We start from the raw sequence: 18,994 nt of genomic DNA, 5'->3' as shown, positions 1-18,994 counted from the left end.
CTTGTCCGCCATCTTGGTCCGCCATCTTGTCCGCCATCTTGTCCGCCATCTTGTCCGCCATCTTGTCCGCCATCTTGTCCACCATCTTGTCCACCATCTTGTCCACCATCTTGGTCCGCCATCTTGTCCGCCATCTTGTCCGCCATCTTGTCCGCCATCTTGTCCACCATCTTGTCCGCCATCTTGTCCGCCATCTTGTCCGCCATCTTGGCCGCCATCTTGTCCGCCATCTTGGCCGCCATCTTGGCCGCCATCTTGTCCGCCATCTTGTCCGCCATCTTGGCCGCCATCTTGTCCGCCATCTTGTCCGCCATCTTGGTCCGCCATCTTGTCCGCCATCTTGGCCGCCATCTTGTCCGCCATCTTGTCCGCCATCTTGTTTCCGCCATCTTGTCCGCCATCTTGTCCGCCATATTGTCCGCCATCTTGGCCGCCATCTTGTCCGCCATCTTGTTCGCCATCTTGGTCCGCCATCTTGTCCGCCATCTTGTCCGCCATCTTGTCCGCCATCTTGTCCGCCATCTTGTACGCCATCTTGTCCGCCATCTTGTCCGCCATCTTGGCCGCCATCTTGGCCGCCATCTTGGCCGCCATCTTGTCCGCCATCTTGTCCGCCATCTTGGTGGGGGAAGGGGGGAGGGGGATGGAAGATGTTACCTCTTGAACAACATGCTCTCCTGGTATCGGAAATTTGAAAACAGCTGGTTTGTATGAAAAGTTAGTGTATAAACATTGCATACCTTACGGCGGAAAATTGGTTGCAAAGTTGGTGTATAAACATTGCATACCTTACGGCGGAAAATTGGTTGCAAAGGTAGTGTATAAACATTGCATACCTTCCGGCGCAGTACCAGGAGCTACCTCTTCCGTGCATGCTCTCCTGGTATTATACATTCAAAAACTGGTAATTTTCGAAGAAATTTTTCAGGACCAACGGGAAAGTTAGTGTTTAAGCATTGCATAACTTTTGGCGGTTTTTAAGCAAAATTGCTGCATAATTTTACTCGACCAACGAGAAAGTTAGTGTTTAAATATTGCATACCTTTCGGCGCTTTTCGACCAAAATTGCTGTGCAAGGTGATCTCTTCCGTGGATGCTTTCCTGGTATCGGAAATCGGAAAACAGCTGGTTTAGAATGGAATTTCGTACCAACCGACGGAAAGTTTGAGCGAGATGAAGGATGCTTTCCGTTTTATTGATCTTCCTTACATTAGCGATCGTTCTCACGTGTTTGATAGTATGCAATAGCAATTAAGATGGGCAAATTTGTCCCAAGCTGCAGATGTCACCTCTGGAAAAACATGCTTTTCTGGTATCGGAAATCTGAAAACAATTGTGTGCGCGGCAACGGTATAGTGGTTTTCACAGTTGCCCAGTTTATTTGGTCGTTGACCAAATTTGTCAACTCTCGTGGCCCTGCACATATTTATGTGAATTTCGATCGTTCGATTAAATTTCGCGTATTAAATTTGATGCTCCAAGTTTAGATCGGTTGTCCGTGCGTCAAGAAATCCAAGAATTTCTGGGTCGATCTCTTCGGTCATTGTGAAGATACTTGCGATCATTTCGTCACATTTACACTTGCACATGAAACACACTACGTGATCCTCAGGCACAATTTGATAGTCAGTAGCAAATTATAAGGATACAACACCACAAAGCAGTCACTAGTTTTTCTCAAACAAACTGAGTTTTCAATGCAAACAAACGAGACCGCTTTCAGCACGCACGACAATGTTTTAGCAAGACTACTATGATAGGTTCTTCACTGAATACATCGTTTTTATATCAATGCATACTTAATTTCTTCAAGTATCTTTTTTCATGTTCTTTTTTTAATATAGATCAAGGATTTTGCGGTGATGATCTTCAACCGTATGGATTTCGAATTGGAAATTTTAAAACAATTTCAGTCTAACAACGATGCAAATGTTTCCGAGATTACAACAATGTAGATTGAACAGTATTCTACACGGGGATATGATGAAGTGTTTGGACAGTTTGGGATGGGTGGACATAAGCTGAACCTACAATCCAGCTTCGAATAAGTAATAATCAAGAAAGACAGAAATAGTATTCCAGACAGACCGAAGTAGTAGTTGCAAATTCTAACGAAAAAGATAGCTCTAATGATTGCAATATGATTTTATTCATAATCTATGACAATGCTAGCTATGTCGTAGTACACTGACAGATTGTGTCAATTATAACATCATTACCGGCTTGCAAACTTGCAGAAATTGTGACAATCGAAATACTAAACACAATACTCCACCACAATACTGTTTCGAAACACGTAGGCTGGACATTTTCACGGTTCAATCGGGGAGAGTAAGTAAAGTAAGTAAGTAAAAGGGCATATAAGGGTTCACGGGGCGGCCAGATGGTGTATTGGTAGCGCAGTCGGTCTGTACAAGATAGGACCACGGAAAAATTTCATTTGGACCACCAAAGCTCCGTACGCAGGTCTGACTATCCTACGGGTAAATAAAGTAAAAAAAAAGAAATGGTAGGCTTAAACATCCTAAAGATGTCGTGCCGATAAAGAAGAAGGAGTTTGAAAACACTGCATACTTCTCTTGCGTAGCCGTGTCACCGGGCCGATATAGCAAGTCAAATAGAAACAAATGTTTTACATAACCAAGGATATATAAAATCTAAGGATATTTTCGATCAATTTTCTACCTTTTTAATTAGATTATTTGCTATAAATTAACTCTGCTGCTAAATTTCCAAAAATCGCACAATCGGCACCAATTTTTTGGGGCCCTCAACACGGCGAGGCCCTAGGCGACCGCCTACTCCGCCTACCGTTTGATCCGCCGCTGAGTCAATTTGAAGGAAGGATTAATCTTTCCAGAATGGAAATCATTTAAATCGAGGGATTCAATTTATATGTTTAAGTATATAACAAACCCGTTTGCTTCTCCTATTAATTTCCCCTACGTCTGGTGAGAAGTCAAAGAGCATGTTTCATTACAAATAGATATATGATTATTTGGCAATAAAAATAGAAATTCAATCATAAGAACACATTTGTTGCACAATATGCCGCAGCATGACCTTGCCTTATCACGCATGATATAAGTGTTTATCGGGGTTAAAGCCAATTTTGGAAACCCCGTAACAAAAGCCCTCAGATAACAAACTATGATTCATAATTGAAAATACTACTATACCGATAAAAAAAATGTTTAGGACAAAAAAACAAAGACAAATATTTTATCAATCAAAGTTTATCGCAAAATGTTTGTTTCAATTTTCAACCAATTACTATATACCAACGGTCTCAAGGTCAATGTTCCTTTTAACCCGAAACTAATTCTAGTCCATGTTATGGGTGCAGTTAATGGGTCAATGGTAATATAATTAACAATATTTATTAACTACACTTAGCTTGTGCAAACCGCGGACTAGCAGAGCTAATCTCGTGTTTGCCCAAATATTTAACAACACCCCGCGTCTAGGTGACGAAGCGAGACAATAAAACTCTAATAATTAGCATCACACTTGGCAACGGATGAACACCAATCCCCTCCCTTATCAAGAAGTGTTTGTCAAATCTACAGACATTTTACGACTCAGCTGCATCCTTTCTCTTTGCAAACGTACCGTTAAACACTCCCAAAAGAAGATCGTCTTGACCTTGGGCGCAATCAAATTACTGTTTCGATTGCATCGCTTGGGCAATGGTTTCGGCTCTGCTACGGATCAAGTGCGTGATCTTGAGATTGGCCGAAGCATACAAGCGTACGGGTGAGTTGAAAGTAAATAACAAATTCAAGTTTTTCAACCCGAGATGCTCACCTTTAGCTGCGCTGTGAGGTGAATACAGCTTGCATTGATTTAGAGCTCCGTTTGCGTTTAAAAAAATAACACCTCGGGTGCATATTGTTATACTTCTTAAACCGGAAAGACACGATTTTCGAAAGACCGTTAAAAAATGCTAATGAAGTAATCTAGCTATCAACGAGGAAGCCATTCTTTATCTATGAATGTTATTCTACGACGCTAACGGTTACGATACGAAACGGAACCGTTAACCGGTTGATGCATCTTCCCACACTCTACAAAAGTTAGTCTTTAATCGAGCGACCTCCCACCTAGCATGGACTTCTTCAAGGAAGGATAAACAAACAAGGAAGCAAGCAAGATCAAGATAAGCGCACGCATGCATGGAGCCATGCGTTGAACTTTAGGCTTCTCATTTGGGTGTCTCATTCGGGTGTTTACATTGAGCGATCGTAGGTCAACGCGTGGTAGAGCCCTTGCCGGCTGACAGGTCGCAAGGTAGGGCAGTTTTGCCGGTCGACCACCACGTACCGATACGGTGGAGAGAGCAAAAAAAAAATCAATATCTCCCCGATTGCCTCGAGGAGTATACTCCTTTGCCGTACAGTGGACACGCAGTTCGAGGACGGCAGACGAGGAGTGTTTAAATTGACCCTCGCGCGGTGGCGCTTGAAGCTGGAGCAAAATGAATGTTGGGGAAAAAGAAGCCCCCAGCGGGTGATCAACTATTCATGCTGCGTACGGATGCGGACAGGCGGGAGATGTTTCGATGGTGTGGCGTTCAATCGTTCAAAATTAAGTGTCATTACTGTGCACTCCACTCCACGCGGTTTCTCTGCACGCACGGTGGAGTGCTACGGCGAAGCCGTGTGAATGAAGAATTTGACCAGTTTCGCTGTGGCACGATTGCATGCGACTTTCGAGAACACTACCGACGAGTGCCAGCGTCCGTTTCAGCAAAATAAAAAAAAACCGGTGCAGTAATTTGGCATGCCTCAATTATTTTCAAACCGTCTACCTTTGACGCGCCCGAGGAGGTCGTTTGCTGATGTTGGGTACGGCGCATTATGGAACTTCTTGGCCCACTCCATTGCAACATAAAGGTAAACCACCTGTTGATCATTGAGATCACCACGCGAGCGAAAGACAGAAACCAGGGAGGGGGAGAGTACGTTTTAGCTTATTTGCAACGTTAGTTAAAAGCTTCCGCAAGAACGTGACTCGCGCAGGAGTGGTGAGCAAAATACGTATCTTCGTGTCAAGGTCGCGATGCTCGATTCGCGCACTTCCCTTTGTTTTTTCTGCGCTTCCACTATTCGTCATCGTAAACATCGATCGAGTTCCCGGGGTGATATTAACCTTTCTCTCTCTCTCTCTCTCTTTCTCCCTCTTTCTCTTTCTTTTTTTCTTCACGATTTATCACACTCGCTGGTAGTATCTTGGAGTCGCTTTGTTGTTGCGTTGAGGGTTTTGCGATAAAAAAAAACGCGATCCCGATTTGTTGTTGTCCCTTTACGCGGTACGCAATACGCGCATTCTGATAGCGAAGACTCGCCTGATATCTGTATCGGTGACTGGACCACAACCCGCTAGGTGGTCGACGGAAGGCAAAAAGGAGTAGCGACACTACGGAAGAACAAGCGCAAGCACACGCGACGAAACGCGAACGGTGCCGCGTACGAGTGCGCGCGGGAAGCTTCGCGCGAAGCGAAAGTCCATGGCGGGACAGTCGCAACGGCGCGACGGTAAGTACGCCGTTTGCGCGGTCAGGGCAAGTCAGTTTTGCTCGGCAGTTCGGTTGAAGAGAACGTGGTTCTGAGAGCGGCCCGGATCGTCTAGACGCGATCTTGATGCTGCGCAGAGAAACAATAACAAGCGCGAACGACCGTGCGTGCATCATTTGTTTTTCGCGTACGTCGCGTTCTGTTGTGTTTCCGTACGCGGAATTCACGCGGTGTTTTCAGCACATCTAATGTGCGGTACATCTTGTTTACATCTACTGGGTCACCTCCCCGTCAGCTGGGGAGTACGCAATTGCTGCAAAGGTTACAAGTAGGGTGTTTTGCCCGACTTTTTTTTTTGAAGCTTTAATTCATTGCGGAAATCCTCTCCATACATTGCGCACAACTTCGCGGTGTTGTGTACATCCGAGGGTGAATCATATAAAGGGAAAATAAAGTGTATCGCGTAAATGGTAAACCGTTATCGTTTGGATGTGTGTGTGTGTGTATGCTTAACTGGCCCCGAGAAAAGCCAGCAAAGAAGCCCCTGAGAGAAGTCTCCGCGTAGACGACGGCGCTGAATGAATAACTTCGCGATCATAGCAACCTTCTCTTTGTACGGTGAAAAGGAACGGGCAGTGTAGTGCAGTGCTGTGTGTCGCTCTGTGGAGTGGTTGCCATAAACTAAATTGTCAAGTGCATCGAGCGCAAATCGCGGACATCGCGGGGCATTAAACGCGCACCATGCGAAATCACTAGATCGATACCGTGTGAAGGGTGGATTAATGAAATTTAAGCGTGTGTACTTCAAAATTATCAATTGACCTTCCCACCTCGTCGGGGATTTTGAGTTTGAAAGTACAAAAACAAAGGCCAAACAAAAAGATACCGAAAAGAGAGCAAAAAAATAAACAACGACGAATTAAATTGATATCGTATCGCGAAACAAAGCCACATGACTTTCAGAGGGCCATCCGGAAGCTTGGTTTCAATTGTGCAGTTTCGGTAAGCAGTTGCACACCCTGATCGGCGATTAACCTAATTTCTGCTCAATCATCCAATAACTGGCAGGCTGGAAGTTTTTTTTTATTTTGATAAGACATACCCGGGACCCCGAGTTTGAGCAGGTAACATCGAATCTTTGATATCTAATCTAATCGTGCGCTCGTATATTTCGCACCCATTTTCCCGAGCTCTGTTCTCAACGTGGGTTCTCCCTATTTCTGCCGTTTGCTATTCTGCAGTTCCTACCGCACTTTGCGCAACTGGCCGAAGCGAGGTGGAGCGGATGTGATACCGAACCCTACAGTCATCGGGCATCGATTTGGTCTGGTAAGGCGTCCGACCGGGTCCGAACGCATATCTAGTCGACTTATCGCGAACAACGCGCGGTGAGGCAGCATCGCGCTTATGCTGAGCACGTAATCGCGGGTGTCAGTCAGGACGGTGGTACGAATAAAAAAACATAAAGCGCTAGACATCTTCCGCATCAGCGACGGCGAAGGTGAAGGCGTTCCCGTAACGGCGAAGGTTCGACGACGAAGATGCGATCGTTCGGTTCTTTGTTCTACACGCTAACGGTAGTTGTGGCGGTGCTGGAGTTCGATGTTGCCGCCTCGTACCGGTTGGGCGTCGGAAGGGCGGACTGTACTGGACCACCGGTTGAGATCGGATTTGTAAGTGTGGCGGCCGGTGACGCCGCAAACTCGCGAGCGCCCCTGTTGAATGAATGATTCATTTCCGTGTGCTTCTTTTGGGTGCGTTTTTTTTTTAATTCTAGATGGGGTACGGTGAGTTTTCCCAACGTGGGCAAGGCATTCATCTGCGCCAGTACGCCCGTGCGTTCATCTTCGAGGATGACAGCCAGGCCCGGGCCGTGTTCGTCAGTGCGGATGCCGGCATGATGGGACACGCGGTCAAGCGTGACGTGCTGAATCTATTAAAGGCGCGGTACGGCGTGATGTACCGATTCGAAAACGTGGTGTTGAGCGGTTCGCACAGCCACAGCGTGCCGTCGGGCTTCCTGATGTCGTACCTGTACGATATCGCCTCGTTGGGCTTTGTGCCGCAGAACTTTGACGCGCTGGTGGAAGGTATTACGCTTGCGATTGTACGCGCCCATGAGAGCATGCGTGCGGGCCGTGTGTTCCTGTCGGAGACCACCATTAACGAGGCAAATATTAATCGCAGTCCGAGCGCGTACGAGAACAATCCACAGTGGGAGCGGGACCAGTATCGGGACTACACCGACAAGCGGTTGGTCCAGATCCGGTTGGTCGATGAGGCGGGCCATCTGTTCGGTGCCATCAACTGGTTCGCCGTCCATCCGACGTCGATGAACAAAACGAACCGGTACGTTTCGAGTGACAACGTTGGGTACGCTTCGGTACTGCTGGAGTTGGACCGGAATGGAGTGCGCGTGCCGGGCCGGGGCGAGTTTGTGGGGTCGTTTGCGTCGACCAATCTTGGTGATGCGTCACCCAACATTATGGGACCGAAGTGTGAGAAGACGGGATTGCCGTGCGACATGCTAACGTCATCCTGTCCGACCGGAGCGGGGGCTTGCATTGCATCGGGCCCAGGCAAGGATATGTTCGAGAGTACGAAGATCATCGGTACGCGGCTTTACGATGCAGCGATAGTAAGTATTGAGCAATCGGCAAACGCGGTGACTCATCTCTAACTCATCCTGTGATCTCAATTCCACAGAAACTTCTCCAAGCAAATGGCGGCCGGGAAGTCAAGGGACCGATCAAGTTTGCCCATCAGTTTATCGACATGACTGAGATGAAGGTCCCGTACGTAAACCCAACCACGGGCGAGTCAGAAACGGTCCACGGGTGCTATCCGGCGATGGGATACAGCTTTGGTGCTGGTACGACCGATGGTCCGGGCGCGTTCGACTTCCGACAAGCCACGCTGACAGATTCGACCTTCTGGAACACGGCCCGGGACATCCTGGCCGAACCTACACCCGAAGACAAAAAATGTCAAGCCCCAAAGCCCATCCTAATTGCCAGCGGACGGGCCAAGTTTTCCTACGAGGTGCAGCCGAAAATTGTTCCCACGCAGATACTGCTGGTGGGCGATTTGGCCATTGCAGCGGTGCCGGCCGAATTTACGACCATGTCCGGGCGAAGACTTCGTGCAGCCGTACGGGAAACATCGCTAGAAGCGGCCAACCAGGAGATCACGGTTGTTGTGGCGGGTCTTTCCAACATGTACACCAGCTATGTGGCGACACCGGAAGAGTACGCTATCCAGCGTTATGAAGGTGCCTCCACACTGTACGGTCCGCACACGCTCACCATCTATCTGGAGCAGTTCCGCAGGCTAATGCGTTCGATCGCGCACGGTGAAACAGTCGCGCCCGGTCCAATGCCACCGTTCGAGGATGATAAACAGATCACCCTGTCGACGGGCGTTGTGTTCGATGGACATCCGTTCGGATGGTACTTTGGAGATTGTAAGGTGCAGCCCAAAGAGTCGCCCTACCATCGGGGTGATGTGGTGCGGGTCATGTTTATAGCGGGCAATCCACGTAACAATCTAATGCACGAAAGGTCGTACTTTACCGTGGAACGGCTAAAGCCCGAGTACGAGGAAACCAACAGCGTGGAGCACCATCACAGTCGGGACGAGTGGGAAGTGATTGCGACCGATGCGAACTGGGAAACGAAGTTCAAGTGGCACCGTCGATCGACACTGTTTGCGTACAGCGACATCGAGCTGGAGTGGGAAGTAACGGATCAGATCGAACCGGGTACGTACCGGATACAGCATTTCGGTTACTGGCGATACATTCTGGGAGGCATTTATCCGTACAATGGCACTACAAGGAATTTTATCGTGGAATGAGTCGATCGTTAAAGAAGATTTCAAAGGTGCCAAATCTAGACAGTAGCTAAATCCTTCCTGCAATCGACTGCACCTGGCAGACAGGTGCAGTGTGCTCAACAAAGGTAGTATTAGTTGAAAGTATGGGTAATATTTTGGATTTCGGGGTAGAATACAGTGAGTGTGATTTCAATCGCAAGCGCAAACGTTAAGGTTTTATCGTACTATGATATTCATACCAAAAAACACATGATTTCGTATAACGCCATTCTTTGAAAAAGGAAACAAAACAATAACTTGCTTATTTGCACATTTAACGCTTTGATAATGTGATCATCAACCGACAAGAGTGAGCGTAAACTCTATATCTTAGTTAGCGTAACAATACAATAAAACGTGCTGTGTACTATATACTATAAAGTATCAATAAAGTGTACTGAAAAGCGTAGTTTTTGTCTATAATTGTTGTGCAATAAACTGAAAATATCCGAAAGATGCATCATGGCAATTCGTTGAACGCATGTAAATTGGAAGTTTTGATTTTGCGCTACAACTGTCCCGCGCGTTGCATGCTACTGCTCGAAACACGCTGCTCGACACTTTGTGAGAAATTCGAAAATTTCTCACGAACGTCAGCTGGGATGCCCTCGAGAGTTCCACCAGTGTGCAGCCCTTGTCATCGCTCGCTCAAAACAAAAGGGCAAAAGGAAAAACAAAGCACATTCACGGTCAAAGTTTGTTCGTTTTTGGTTCCTCAGCGCGTCTCATCCTTTTCGCATCGGAATCGTGGTTGGTGTTGTTCAACCAGCGCCATCTTTCACTGCGCTAGCACAAAATGTTTCAGCCGTATCTACAGCAAGCGGTCCAATCGCTCCAGGGGCTTAGCTCGGATGAGCTTAGGGATCTGCTGGCGGACGACGAGAAGCTGGACGAACGGGTTAACGAAGCGGTAGGACGACGTGGGTGTGACTCATCATCGCCATTTGATAACTATCTCATCCCATCGCACCGTAGGTTGGAACACTAGAATCGTCAAAGGATTTGATTATTGCCGAGAACCGAAGCCTAGCAGAGAAAAACTTGAATTTTGAACCAAAGATGGTCGAGCTGAGATCGCGGGTGCAGGAGCTGACCGACGAGTGCCGTACGCTGGGTGAATCAGTGAAGGAAAAGTCGGCACAACTGTGTAAGTGGAAGCTTTCTCAGCCAGCAGCAAAAAACTAATTGATTAATATTTACATTTCAGCTACGAAATCTGAATCGAACAATGCCGAGACAGTGCTGGCACTGTTACAAACGGCCGCAGCGGAAACCGAAGACGAGTCCGAAAATATTGTGAAACGGCTGCTCGATAGCGAGCTACCAGTGGACGCTTATTTAGAGCAGTTTATGAACAGCCGCAAACTGATGCACAGTCGAAAGCTGAAGGCGGAGAAGATGACCGAACTGCTTCGTAGCAACAGAAACACCTCTCAACGGTTTGATGTAGGGTATGGCCCGACTTCGATGCCCTACCCGTCGGCAAACAATGCGGTGCCCGGTGGTTTCTATGTCCCACCGGGAATGACAACCTCAAGCACCACTGCTGTGCCCTACCCGGTGGGGCCTCCATCGATGCCGATGCCGACGGTCATGTTCCGACCCCCACAGTTTTAGAGAAAAGCTCTATCGCATGCCTTTACCATTACTGTTCCTGTGCCGATGTGTACAGTTGAATCCCTTGGCTCGACCGGATGAGGAACGTTTGCAAAAGGTTCGAGGGGTGAGCCATTGAACAAATGCTTTATTGATTGTTCTAAACGCTCAACGAAGATTAGGGCCATATAAGCTTCTACAGATAGGTTGCCAACTATGACACTATGAAAGAAGAGTTTAATTTGTTAAGTTAAAACGATAATTGTGCAAATGTCATCGATTTGCGACGAGTTTGTGCAGAAAGTAAATATATCAGCGAAGCGTTACGACGAAGAGTGTAAACATTCGAATATGGCGTTATGTTCAAAATTATTTATCTCTTTATCTCCGTTTGTCCTGGAATTCGTGAAAACTTCAACGAATCCCATTAATCTTTTGATAGAAAGACTAATCAAAGATCATTCAAAGATTAATATTATTCTCAAACTTAATATTGTCTAGACGTACGGTCAATGGGAAAAACGTCACCTATATCAAGCAAATATTTAGATTCCAACTGTCAAAAGTAAATGTCAAACGCAACTCAAACTAAATGTAAACAAACACACGTTGCCGCTTCGCAACCAGTAGCGAAAACCGTGCTGTATTTAAAAAACTCGTGAAAATGAGTTCTAAAAGAGGCGATTCGCGGCGTACGCGAGCTCAAAAGCACCAAAACACATACGCGTTTAAGAACAATTTGCACGATAAGCACACCCCGCTAATAAAACTCATCACCAACCTAAACGTGTGTGAAGTTTGTGAACACTGCAAGAGCATCATCGATTGGAAGATCAAGTATCGCAAGTACAAACCGCTAACCCAGCCCAAATCGTGCAGTAAATGTGGAGAACGGAAAGTGAAGCGTGCCTACCATGTAATCTGTCGCGAGTGTGCTCTTGCCAGCCGTTGCTGCGCAAAATGTCTAAAGTCTGCGGACGAAGCCAGCATCATTCCGCCGGAACCGACAGAACAGGAACAGGTGAAGCTGAAGGCAGAGATGGATCAGCTAATAAAGTCGCTACCCGAACGAAAACGGCGAACGTTCCTGCGGTACATGAACCGTGGCCAGAAGAAAAAGCAAAAGGGCGCCGGGGCGGAACAGTACGATTCGGATGAGGATGAAAACGAGGGCCGCAAGAGAAAGCCGAACGTCGAGATGCCTCGAACGAGGGAAGAATTGCTAGAAAAAATCGAACAGCTTAAGCTGGCTTCCGGAAAGGATGACGAGATCGAAGACGGTGACGATGAAGACGGTTTCAGCAGCGATGATGAAGATTACGAAGACTTCAGCGATGAGGATTTATCAAAAAGTTCCGACGCAAAATAAATACACCGTATGTGTGCAGTGGAATGTATTTTTTGTAAGAAAATTATGCTTTATTTATCATGTTAAAAAACATAAAGCAGTAATGGAAGATGTATAATATTGGTCCTTAAAAGTACAGGTATATAAAAGCACACCGATTAGTTTGTGGAACATCCTTATCCCCGGTTCTGTAGGTAGTTTGGCTTCCGTCAGCTGTGGAATGCTGATCCTTTATGCACGGACTGTTTGCTATCACATCGAATTACAACATTAAGCATAAACTTTGCAAGTACGGCCAACCGTATCGGGATCGTATTAGTCTATCGACAGGGATTTCATCATGCGATCGGTCGATTCCTCAATGATGGTTGCGTCCGGATTACGTTGACGTTCTTCAGCGAGCAAGTAGGGTCTCTGCTTTTCGAACTCCTTCAAATGGTCCTGATGAAGTTCATCGATCGACTTCAAATCACCGCCTAGATCAGACGGCAATCCACTTTTCGGTATCCATTCTTCGTAGAACGATTCCATATTTTCGTTCGATGTGTGCAGATAGAGCTGAAAGATCGGATACATACATTATAATGTCAGGTTACAAACAACTCGCCAGAACCGAACAGAAGATCCTGGCCGTGTGCTCACCATTTTTAGGATTTCCGCATGAATAAATGGTTTGATGATGTAGAGAATTTTGTCAAAGAAGGAAACCACATTCATCACGTGTATCGCTTTCAATTTGGCCGGTAAACCATCCTGCAGGTAGTTGAAGAACTTACGCACCGAGCTGATGTTGATCCGGGTAAGATGCATTAAGCCAACGTTTTTCATGTCGAACAGGAAAATGATTCCCGGCCGTGGTCCCTGGTTGTAGAGACAGGAGTCGATGGTCATGAAGTACGTCTTGATCGCTTCGTCGAAGTGATAGTTGGAGGAACGTGAATTTTTCAAACGATGAAACACCACCGAATAGCCGCTGGGCGTCGTTGGAAGAGGAAAGTAATCTCTGCAAGAAAGACGCATCTTGATTGAATAATAAGTCTCCTTGGCTTAAGCGACATCCAACAAATACGTACTGATTTTGAAGACATTGCTGAATAGCCGCGCTCTGTGGATCTCGATTGTTAAACAGCTCCGGCCCATTCTTCCGTGCTTCGTAGTAAATTTTTAACACTTTTCGTGTTTCATCGATATTCTTATCGCACGCATCCAAGAAACAGGCCAACTGTTTGTCAGTGATCGTAGCTGGTACACCTTCGACCGGTGGATAGCGCAACGCTTTCAAATCCTCCCGGGAAAGACCTTCCCGCTCCAGTGCCTCCGCCAAGTCGAAGCCCAGATCGTGCTCCATGATAGTAATAAAGCTGCAAGTGGGCGGTCTATTATCTACGCTGAGGGAAAATACGTTGCAATGAAAAATAATAAATCAATTTATAGCTTGGCGATTGAAGGCCCAACTGGATGCCTGGCTAAGGGACAATCCTTGAAGTCCTTGCGGTTATAGAACTAATGCTTTCTAATTGCTACTAATTGGTGGCGAAGGACGCCACTGGCCAACAGATTGTTTGGCAATAGACATTTTCTTTACACTCCGAATCCTACGAACGTTACTGCCCATTCATAAAACGCGGTCAGCGGAACGCAAGTATCAGGTGGCAGACTGGCGATTAAAAATAATGACGATTTATTGATCATCCGCGTACATCTAGCACCGTCCAAGGGCTGAGTTTACGCAGCAGAACGAAACCTTGTAGCTGGAAAAGTTGTGCAATAAAGCAACCATAAACTATATCCATGTCCATGATCGATTAGCATAGTCGTCGGTGTTTAGCTTCGCTAGATCGCAACTTCGACAGCTTGCGCACGAGAACTCGCCATGTTTGTTTGTTAAAGTTCAAACGGATACACCAGCCCCAACCAGCGCATTGAGCAGCAAGTAATTGTCCGGCAGTCCGTCTAATCACTTCCTTTGCATCGTTCATCTGACCACACCTGACGACCATCGGTGTGTCGGTGTCGAGAGTCGTACTATCAGTGTGAAAATAATTACAAATTCAAATGAAAACGCTAGGGGAACACATAGCACACGCTAAAAGCTAAACAACGGAACGATCAAGTTCAGGTCACCAAGTCATCCAGCCACAAGGTGTCTTGGGGAATTATACAAATGGGGTCGTCTCAACATTGTTCCACGTGGGCTCGACGCCGGTTACAGTAGGGAAAGACGCGTGTTTAGACGTCACATGCGCGCTAGTGGAAGATTTTGTTAGCGTTTGCTAGCGAATCGTAATCAAACAAATCATACCTCTTTCGGATAGACTTGAGTGATGCATTATTCACTTCCAGAAATCTTTTGCTCATTTACACTGAGCAGTGTTAGCACTGTTAGTTTACAATTGCGACACTCTTAAATGTGTCTGAATTGACCTTTAACTAGTGAACTTTAGCGCTGAATCGAGGTGAGTGAACTTTGCTTATCTCGTCACAATCGTGAAGATTTCATCAGATACGTTTGTGATGTTGAAGGCAATGTCAACAATATTAAAACAGGCCATTATCAATTGTTTAAGTGGAGTCTTTAGCACAAGAACTACTGCTGTTGAATTTTGAAGAGATATACCTGTTGTTGAAGCCTTTGAAGTTGGAGATTTTACCTGAAGTTGAAGGAAAACATTTGGAGCTTTTGTCAAAATGGAACTTCTTTTAAAATAAGATCTTCTCCACTCACAACTTCAAGCGCTCTACCTATGTGGGGTAATACACGCTGCATATTCATGGTGTGTTAATTTAAATTTCTGCCCAAAGAGTTTAGGCAATAAAAAAGCCAAGCAAAGTAAACACTTGGGACGTAAAAGTTGAATGAAACAACAAACTAATGTTGACGCACGTGTTTTCGCGAGCACCGTGTAGTTCCGTGCAGTTGATAAACACAAACAACCGCGCTAACGATCGTCACGTGTTATCTTTTCGAAACAATTGCTGAAAAAACCTCCAACAAGAACAAATCTTAGAATACTCAGAAGTTCCTGTTCCACGAACTATTGGCAACTCTTTTACAACGAGAGATCATTCAGACAGAATAACCGGTTCTGTAGGGTTGATTAGCCCTTCGTGTGCTTACGCAAAAACACCGCAAAAGCAAAAACCTTAATGGCGTCAAGTTGCCTGCCATTTTGCAACACTGCACGGCTAACTATCTAAACCCCCGGCGAGATAACTGCAACCGCGCAGAGTGTCGCAGAAAAAGAAACCTTATGCAACGTGGCCGCCATTATGCTAGATCTCTCTCGCTCAAAAACCGGTCGTCAACCTGATTCAACTCGGCCCCGGACCTGGTGTTTCAGCATGGTTCACCTTTTCGGGTAGGATGCTGTGGCTTTTTGCTAACGAAATTTGTCAGCACGATCGAGAGGAGTTGTTGATTTTACAATTTTCACACATATTTTGGGGACCATTTCGCCACTTTTGTGTTGTTTAAACGCTGTTTGTTGTCCGTGATCAGGGATGTGGAGTTTGTTTGGTTTCAAAGTAGCGAAACACTGGACGCACTGATCGGGCTTGTGCTGGAGCGATAGTTCCGACCAGCTGGAGTAAAAGCGAATGAAAACTATCACTTTCCGTTGGCCCACTTACGGGGCGAGCACACAACGCGTCGTGCGATTACCTTGGTTGCATAAAAAAGCACGCTTTTGAGAATGACTTTGCAAGGGTTAAACAAGAGCCGTTCGAATTAGCATCCTATTCCAGCGCTCAGAAATTGTCCATCGTATTTATGTTTGACGAATGACGAACCGCGGGTCATGAGGAAGCGAATTTTGAAGATCATCTTGATAGCGTTCGAGTGAGGCACTTTTGGGGAGTTTAATGAACGTTGGCTCTCAAGCGTAACATGTGAATGTTTCATATGCATGAAGAATTAAGTAGCTTGATGTAGCAAACATTCTCACAGACATTGGTCTACCAAGCATGTTTCGATCGATCAAAATACGAAAGAATTCCGTCGAAATCAAAGTGTCGGTGGGCCAAATGAACAACAGCAAACATTTTGAAACTGATGAGCGTAACCGTTCTACACAAAACGCGTTCACCATCAATCGAGTTTTGAACCGGTTGCAAGCTCTGTGTTTGTTGTTTTGCTTTATTGATATGACTCGCAGCATAAAACCAATGCAACTGGAGCTCCGATCACGTTTGCTTCACGTTCGGTTATTTTTTTTTTCGAGTGACGATAAAATAAACTAACCGTGAAGCGACAGGAAAAAAACACACATCCAAAGAACTCATAGAACAAGATCCGCAAGCATTTTCCATTTCACCGGCCGGGAAAACAAATTGCTGGCACGTAAACATCACGCCAAAACACGCACACGAATTGCTCACGCACTCGTGGTCTAAAGCGCATTACGAACTTCTCCCGAGTCTGGATGATGCGATTCGCAACGGGAGGATTTCGGTACACCGGGTGTAGAGGATTCAATTTGGTGCGGCTGCACACAAGGTGCGCACATCTCGTGACGAGGAAACTTCCCGCAAAACAAAGCACAACGGAGGCGCGCGGCCTGAGAGGTGCATTTCGGACAGGGTGCGATTTTTCGCGATATTTTTAGCAAAACCGAACGAACACATTGCCACACCGCTGCGGCACCAACTTCCGTGCGTGTTTTCCCGGTGCCAGAACGAAGCGTTGATATTTCGCGTCATTCCGGTTGTGGTGAATGTCGTCTATTAGGGGGGTGGGGAGAAGATTGTTTTGGGAAATGGTGCAGTGTCTGTGGTTAACCGCAGAGTCGCTTCGTTATGCTCGCAATAATCCACCTGACATGGCAGACATGACATAACAGCAGTCAACCCCTGGGACGCTTGGGCTTGGGAAAGCTTTACTAAAGTTAAACGACACACACACACGCACTCACACACCTTTGCTAGAAACGGGAAGATGAATCAGTGGAACAGGGTATCAACGCCTTCAGAGACCGTTCCGTGCCGCGCGAGAGTTGAAACCGAACTGAGTCTAACGATCGATAGGCAGGAGCACGCACACCCGTCACACCCGTCCGACAAATGCAGTTCGGGTCGTGTTGTTGGAAGCGGAATTTCACCTCCCCGGTGGGTGGGTGGGGAGGTCTTGTTGCGCTTCGAGGTCAGCTGTTTTTGCCGGCTGGCCCTTTTTTGCCAGACCCATTCCACCGTTTGTGCCGGAAGGACATGCGGATCGACATTGAACCGTGGTGGGGCAGTCTTGCACATGGGAAATGTATCCTTTAACCACACATCTCCAGGGGGTCGGAGCAAGGTTATTTTCATCCCCCGATGGACGAACCAAGTGCTTCTCGACGACACAACATCAAATCACACGGGGGATTGATGTTGAGTTTCTTATTTATCTGATTAATCTGATGTGTGGCGACGTTTTCCATGCAACTCTTGTGTTGCAGTTCGACAGCATTTAAGACTTCATCAGTTTTATAGCCACTCGTGAATGGCAGTGTGTGCAACAGCAACAGTGCATAGAGGTCGGAGCGGGAAAGTACATGGCCTGCTTAATGGCGCTTTCCGTACTAATCAGCGACTCGGCAGCGTGTTGCTGCAAAATTGATGGTTTCGACACAGTTAATCGGTGCCTGTTTTATGCCTTTCATGCGGATGATGGCTCGCAAGCTGCTTGTAATATTGCAATACGGCATTACAAATAAATTTCTCCTTATCTTAGTTATGCAATCGAGAACAAGAACAAATGAAACTATTTATTAGATTTTTGAACTTGTGCTGAACAAATCGTTTGTCAATCAATCTTTGTCGCTCTATCTAAACTTCCCACTCAGCACCAGCGACGGTGGCGGGATTGTTATGAATCGCTCAATAAAACAGAACGGAACCGCCATAAAAATGCGCATCACGTACAGCTGCAAAGCGTCACGTTCGGTACGCAAAATGAGGAAGCAATACAATAGAAATAAACCCAAATTCATACGAAGCTGGCAAGCGACGAATCGTTCCTTATCATCGTATTCTTAAGCTCTTTAAAAATGCTGTTAGGGACGAAGATTTCAATTTTTTGTTTGAATTAAAAATCAACAAATTAGTGATACGTAAAACAATTTGTTTGGAGGGCGATACCGGAAACGTTTTACGGCTCAATCGAGTTTTTGATACAATCGACAACAAAAACCTGTTCTGCATTGTACAGATGCATCTCTGATCTGCATCTGTTGCCACTGACATTGATAATGAGCGCCCAATTTTCCGGTCTCTAACAGGTTTCAAGCCAACCATTGTTTGCTTAGCTCGTAGGTTAATTACTGTTTTAATATGAGAGCCCCAGAGAATGAATTGTGCAAAGGAAAATCAACAACATTAGTACTTATATGGTTTCAAATTGCTAGATTATGTTTTAGTATTGAACAGAATTGATTCACGCGACCGTACCGTATCAAACTCACCACAAGCGGTTTGCGCATTGCATACCTTCAGGCGGATTTCTCGATTTCCTTTGAAGTTTGATGCCACAGTGTGTGACGTTGAAATAAAACTGTTTGCAATGTTTTCTTAAAAAAACTTTTGTTAACATTCACCACGAACGTAACCTAGGTGACAGGTTGCTTACTAAGAAATGTTGTTCACCTATTGAAATATAATATCAGTCAACTTTTTATAATCAATACTC

The 18,994-nt window shown here is 46.0% G+C and overlaps 4 protein-coding genes across 5 annotated transcripts; 3 read left to right on the top strand and 1 right to left on the bottom strand.

The window, feature by feature from the left end:
* The first annotated feature begins 7,057 nt into the window (after nucleotides 1-7,057).
* Nucleotides 7,058-9,699, top strand: LOC128298040 (neutral ceramidase-like). The gene is made up of 3 exons (XM_053033772.1): nucleotides 7,058-7,189; nucleotides 7,294-8,154; nucleotides 8,223-9,699. Exons 1-3 carry the CDS (start codon nucleotides 7,058-7,060, stop codon nucleotides 9,369-9,371), a joined length of 2,142 nt encoding a protein of 713 aa, XP_052889732.1. The 3' UTR covers nucleotides 9,372-9,699.
* Nucleotides 9,700-10,054: 355 nt separating this feature from the next.
* Nucleotides 10,055-11,311, top strand: LOC128301270 (vacuolar protein sorting-associated protein 37B). Its single transcript, XM_053037663.1, has 3 exons — nucleotides 10,055-10,299; nucleotides 10,365-10,536; nucleotides 10,597-11,311. Exons 1-3 carry the CDS (start codon nucleotides 10,186-10,188, stop codon nucleotides 11,004-11,006), a joined length of 696 nt encoding a protein of 231 aa, XP_052893623.1. The 5' UTR covers nucleotides 10,055-10,185; the 3' UTR covers nucleotides 11,007-11,311.
* A 267-nt stretch (nucleotides 11,312-11,578) lies between these two features.
* LOC128301263 (nucleolar transcription factor 1) lies at nucleotides 11,579-12,362 on the top strand. Its single transcript, XM_053037652.1, has one exon. The coding sequence runs from the start codon at nucleotides 11,650-11,652 to the stop codon at nucleotides 12,352-12,354; it is 705 nt and encodes a 234-aa protein (XP_052893612.1). The 5' UTR covers nucleotides 11,579-11,649; the 3' UTR covers nucleotides 12,355-12,362.
* A 276-nt stretch (nucleotides 12,363-12,638) lies between these two features.
* Nucleotides 12,639-17,326, bottom strand: LOC128301247 (alpha-tocopherol transfer protein-like). Of its 2 annotated transcripts, none has more exons than XM_053037632.1 (4): nucleotides 17,248-17,326; nucleotides 13,407-13,721; nucleotides 12,976-13,336; nucleotides 12,639-12,891 (listed from the first exon to the last, which is right to left on the bottom strand). In XM_053037632.1, the coding sequence occupies exons 2-4, from the start codon at nucleotides 13,679-13,681 to the stop codon at nucleotides 12,649-12,651; spliced, it is 879 nt and encodes a 292-aa protein (XP_052893592.1). In that variant the 5' UTR covers nucleotides 13,682-13,721; nucleotides 17,248-17,326; the 3' UTR covers nucleotides 12,639-12,648. The 2 variants fall into 2 exon arrangements, with proteins under 2 accessions (XP_052893592.1, XP_052893599.1); XM_053037639.1 differs by having other exon boundaries at nucleotides 13,407-13,716; nucleotides 17,248-17,324.
* Between the last annotated feature and the right edge of the window lie 1,668 nt (nucleotides 17,327-18,994).

This window comes from Anopheles moucheti, chromosome 2 (assembly GCF_943734755.1).
Source record: "Anopheles moucheti chromosome 2, idAnoMoucSN_F20_07, whole genome shotgun sequence".
Classification (NCBI taxonomy): Eukaryota; Metazoa; Arthropoda; class Insecta; order Diptera; family Culicidae; genus Anopheles; species Anopheles moucheti.
Note: the sequence above shows the minus strand (reverse complement) of the source record. Positions and strands in the feature narration are given on the sequence as shown.

What these genes read in the sequence shown, in the direction of transcription:
- LOC128298040 (XM_053033772.1), top strand. Translation starts at nt 7,058, where the DNA reads ATGCGATCGTTCGGTTCTTTGTTCTACACGCTAACGGTAGTTGTGGCG. An exon ending in CACCGGTTGAGATCGGATTT is followed by an intron (nt 7,190 to 7,293) that starts GTAAGTGTGGCG and finishes TTTTAATTCTAG; the next exon opens with ATGGGGTACGGTGAGTTTTC. An exon ending in GGCTTTACGATGCAGCGATA is followed by an intron (nt 8,155 to 8,222) that starts GTAAGTATTGAG and finishes TCAATTCCACAG; the next exon opens with AAACTTCTCCAAGCAAATGG.
- LOC128301270 (XM_053037663.1), top strand. Translation starts at nt 10,186, where the DNA reads ATGTTTCAGCCGTATCTACAGCAAGCGGTCCAATCGCTCCAGGGGCTT. An exon ending in ACGAACGGGTTAACGAAGCG is followed by an intron (nt 10,300 to 10,364) that starts GTAGGACGACGT and finishes ATCGCACCGTAG; the next exon opens with GTTGGAACACTAGAATCGTC. An exon ending in GGAAAAGTCGGCACAACTGT is followed by an intron (nt 10,537 to 10,596) that starts GTAAGTGGAAGC and finishes TTTACATTTCAG; the next exon opens with CTACGAAATCTGAATCGAAC.
- LOC128301263 (XM_053037652.1), top strand. Translation starts at nt 11,650, where the DNA reads ATGAGTTCTAAAAGAGGCGATTCGCGGCGTACGCGAGCTCAAAAGCAC.
- LOC128301247 (XM_053037632.1), bottom strand. Translation starts at nt 13,681, where the DNA reads ATGGAGCACGATCTGGGCTTCGACTTGGCGGAGGCACTGGAGCGGGAA. An exon ending in CAGCAATGTCTTCAAAATCA is followed by an intron (nt 13,337 to 13,406) that starts GTACGTATTTGT and finishes TCTTTCTTGCAG; the next exon opens with AGATTACTTTCCTCTTCCAA. An exon ending in ATGCGGAAATCCTAAAAATG is followed by an intron (nt 12,892 to 12,975) that starts GTGAGCACACGG and finishes CCGATCTTTCAG; the next exon opens with CTCTATCTGCACACATCGAA.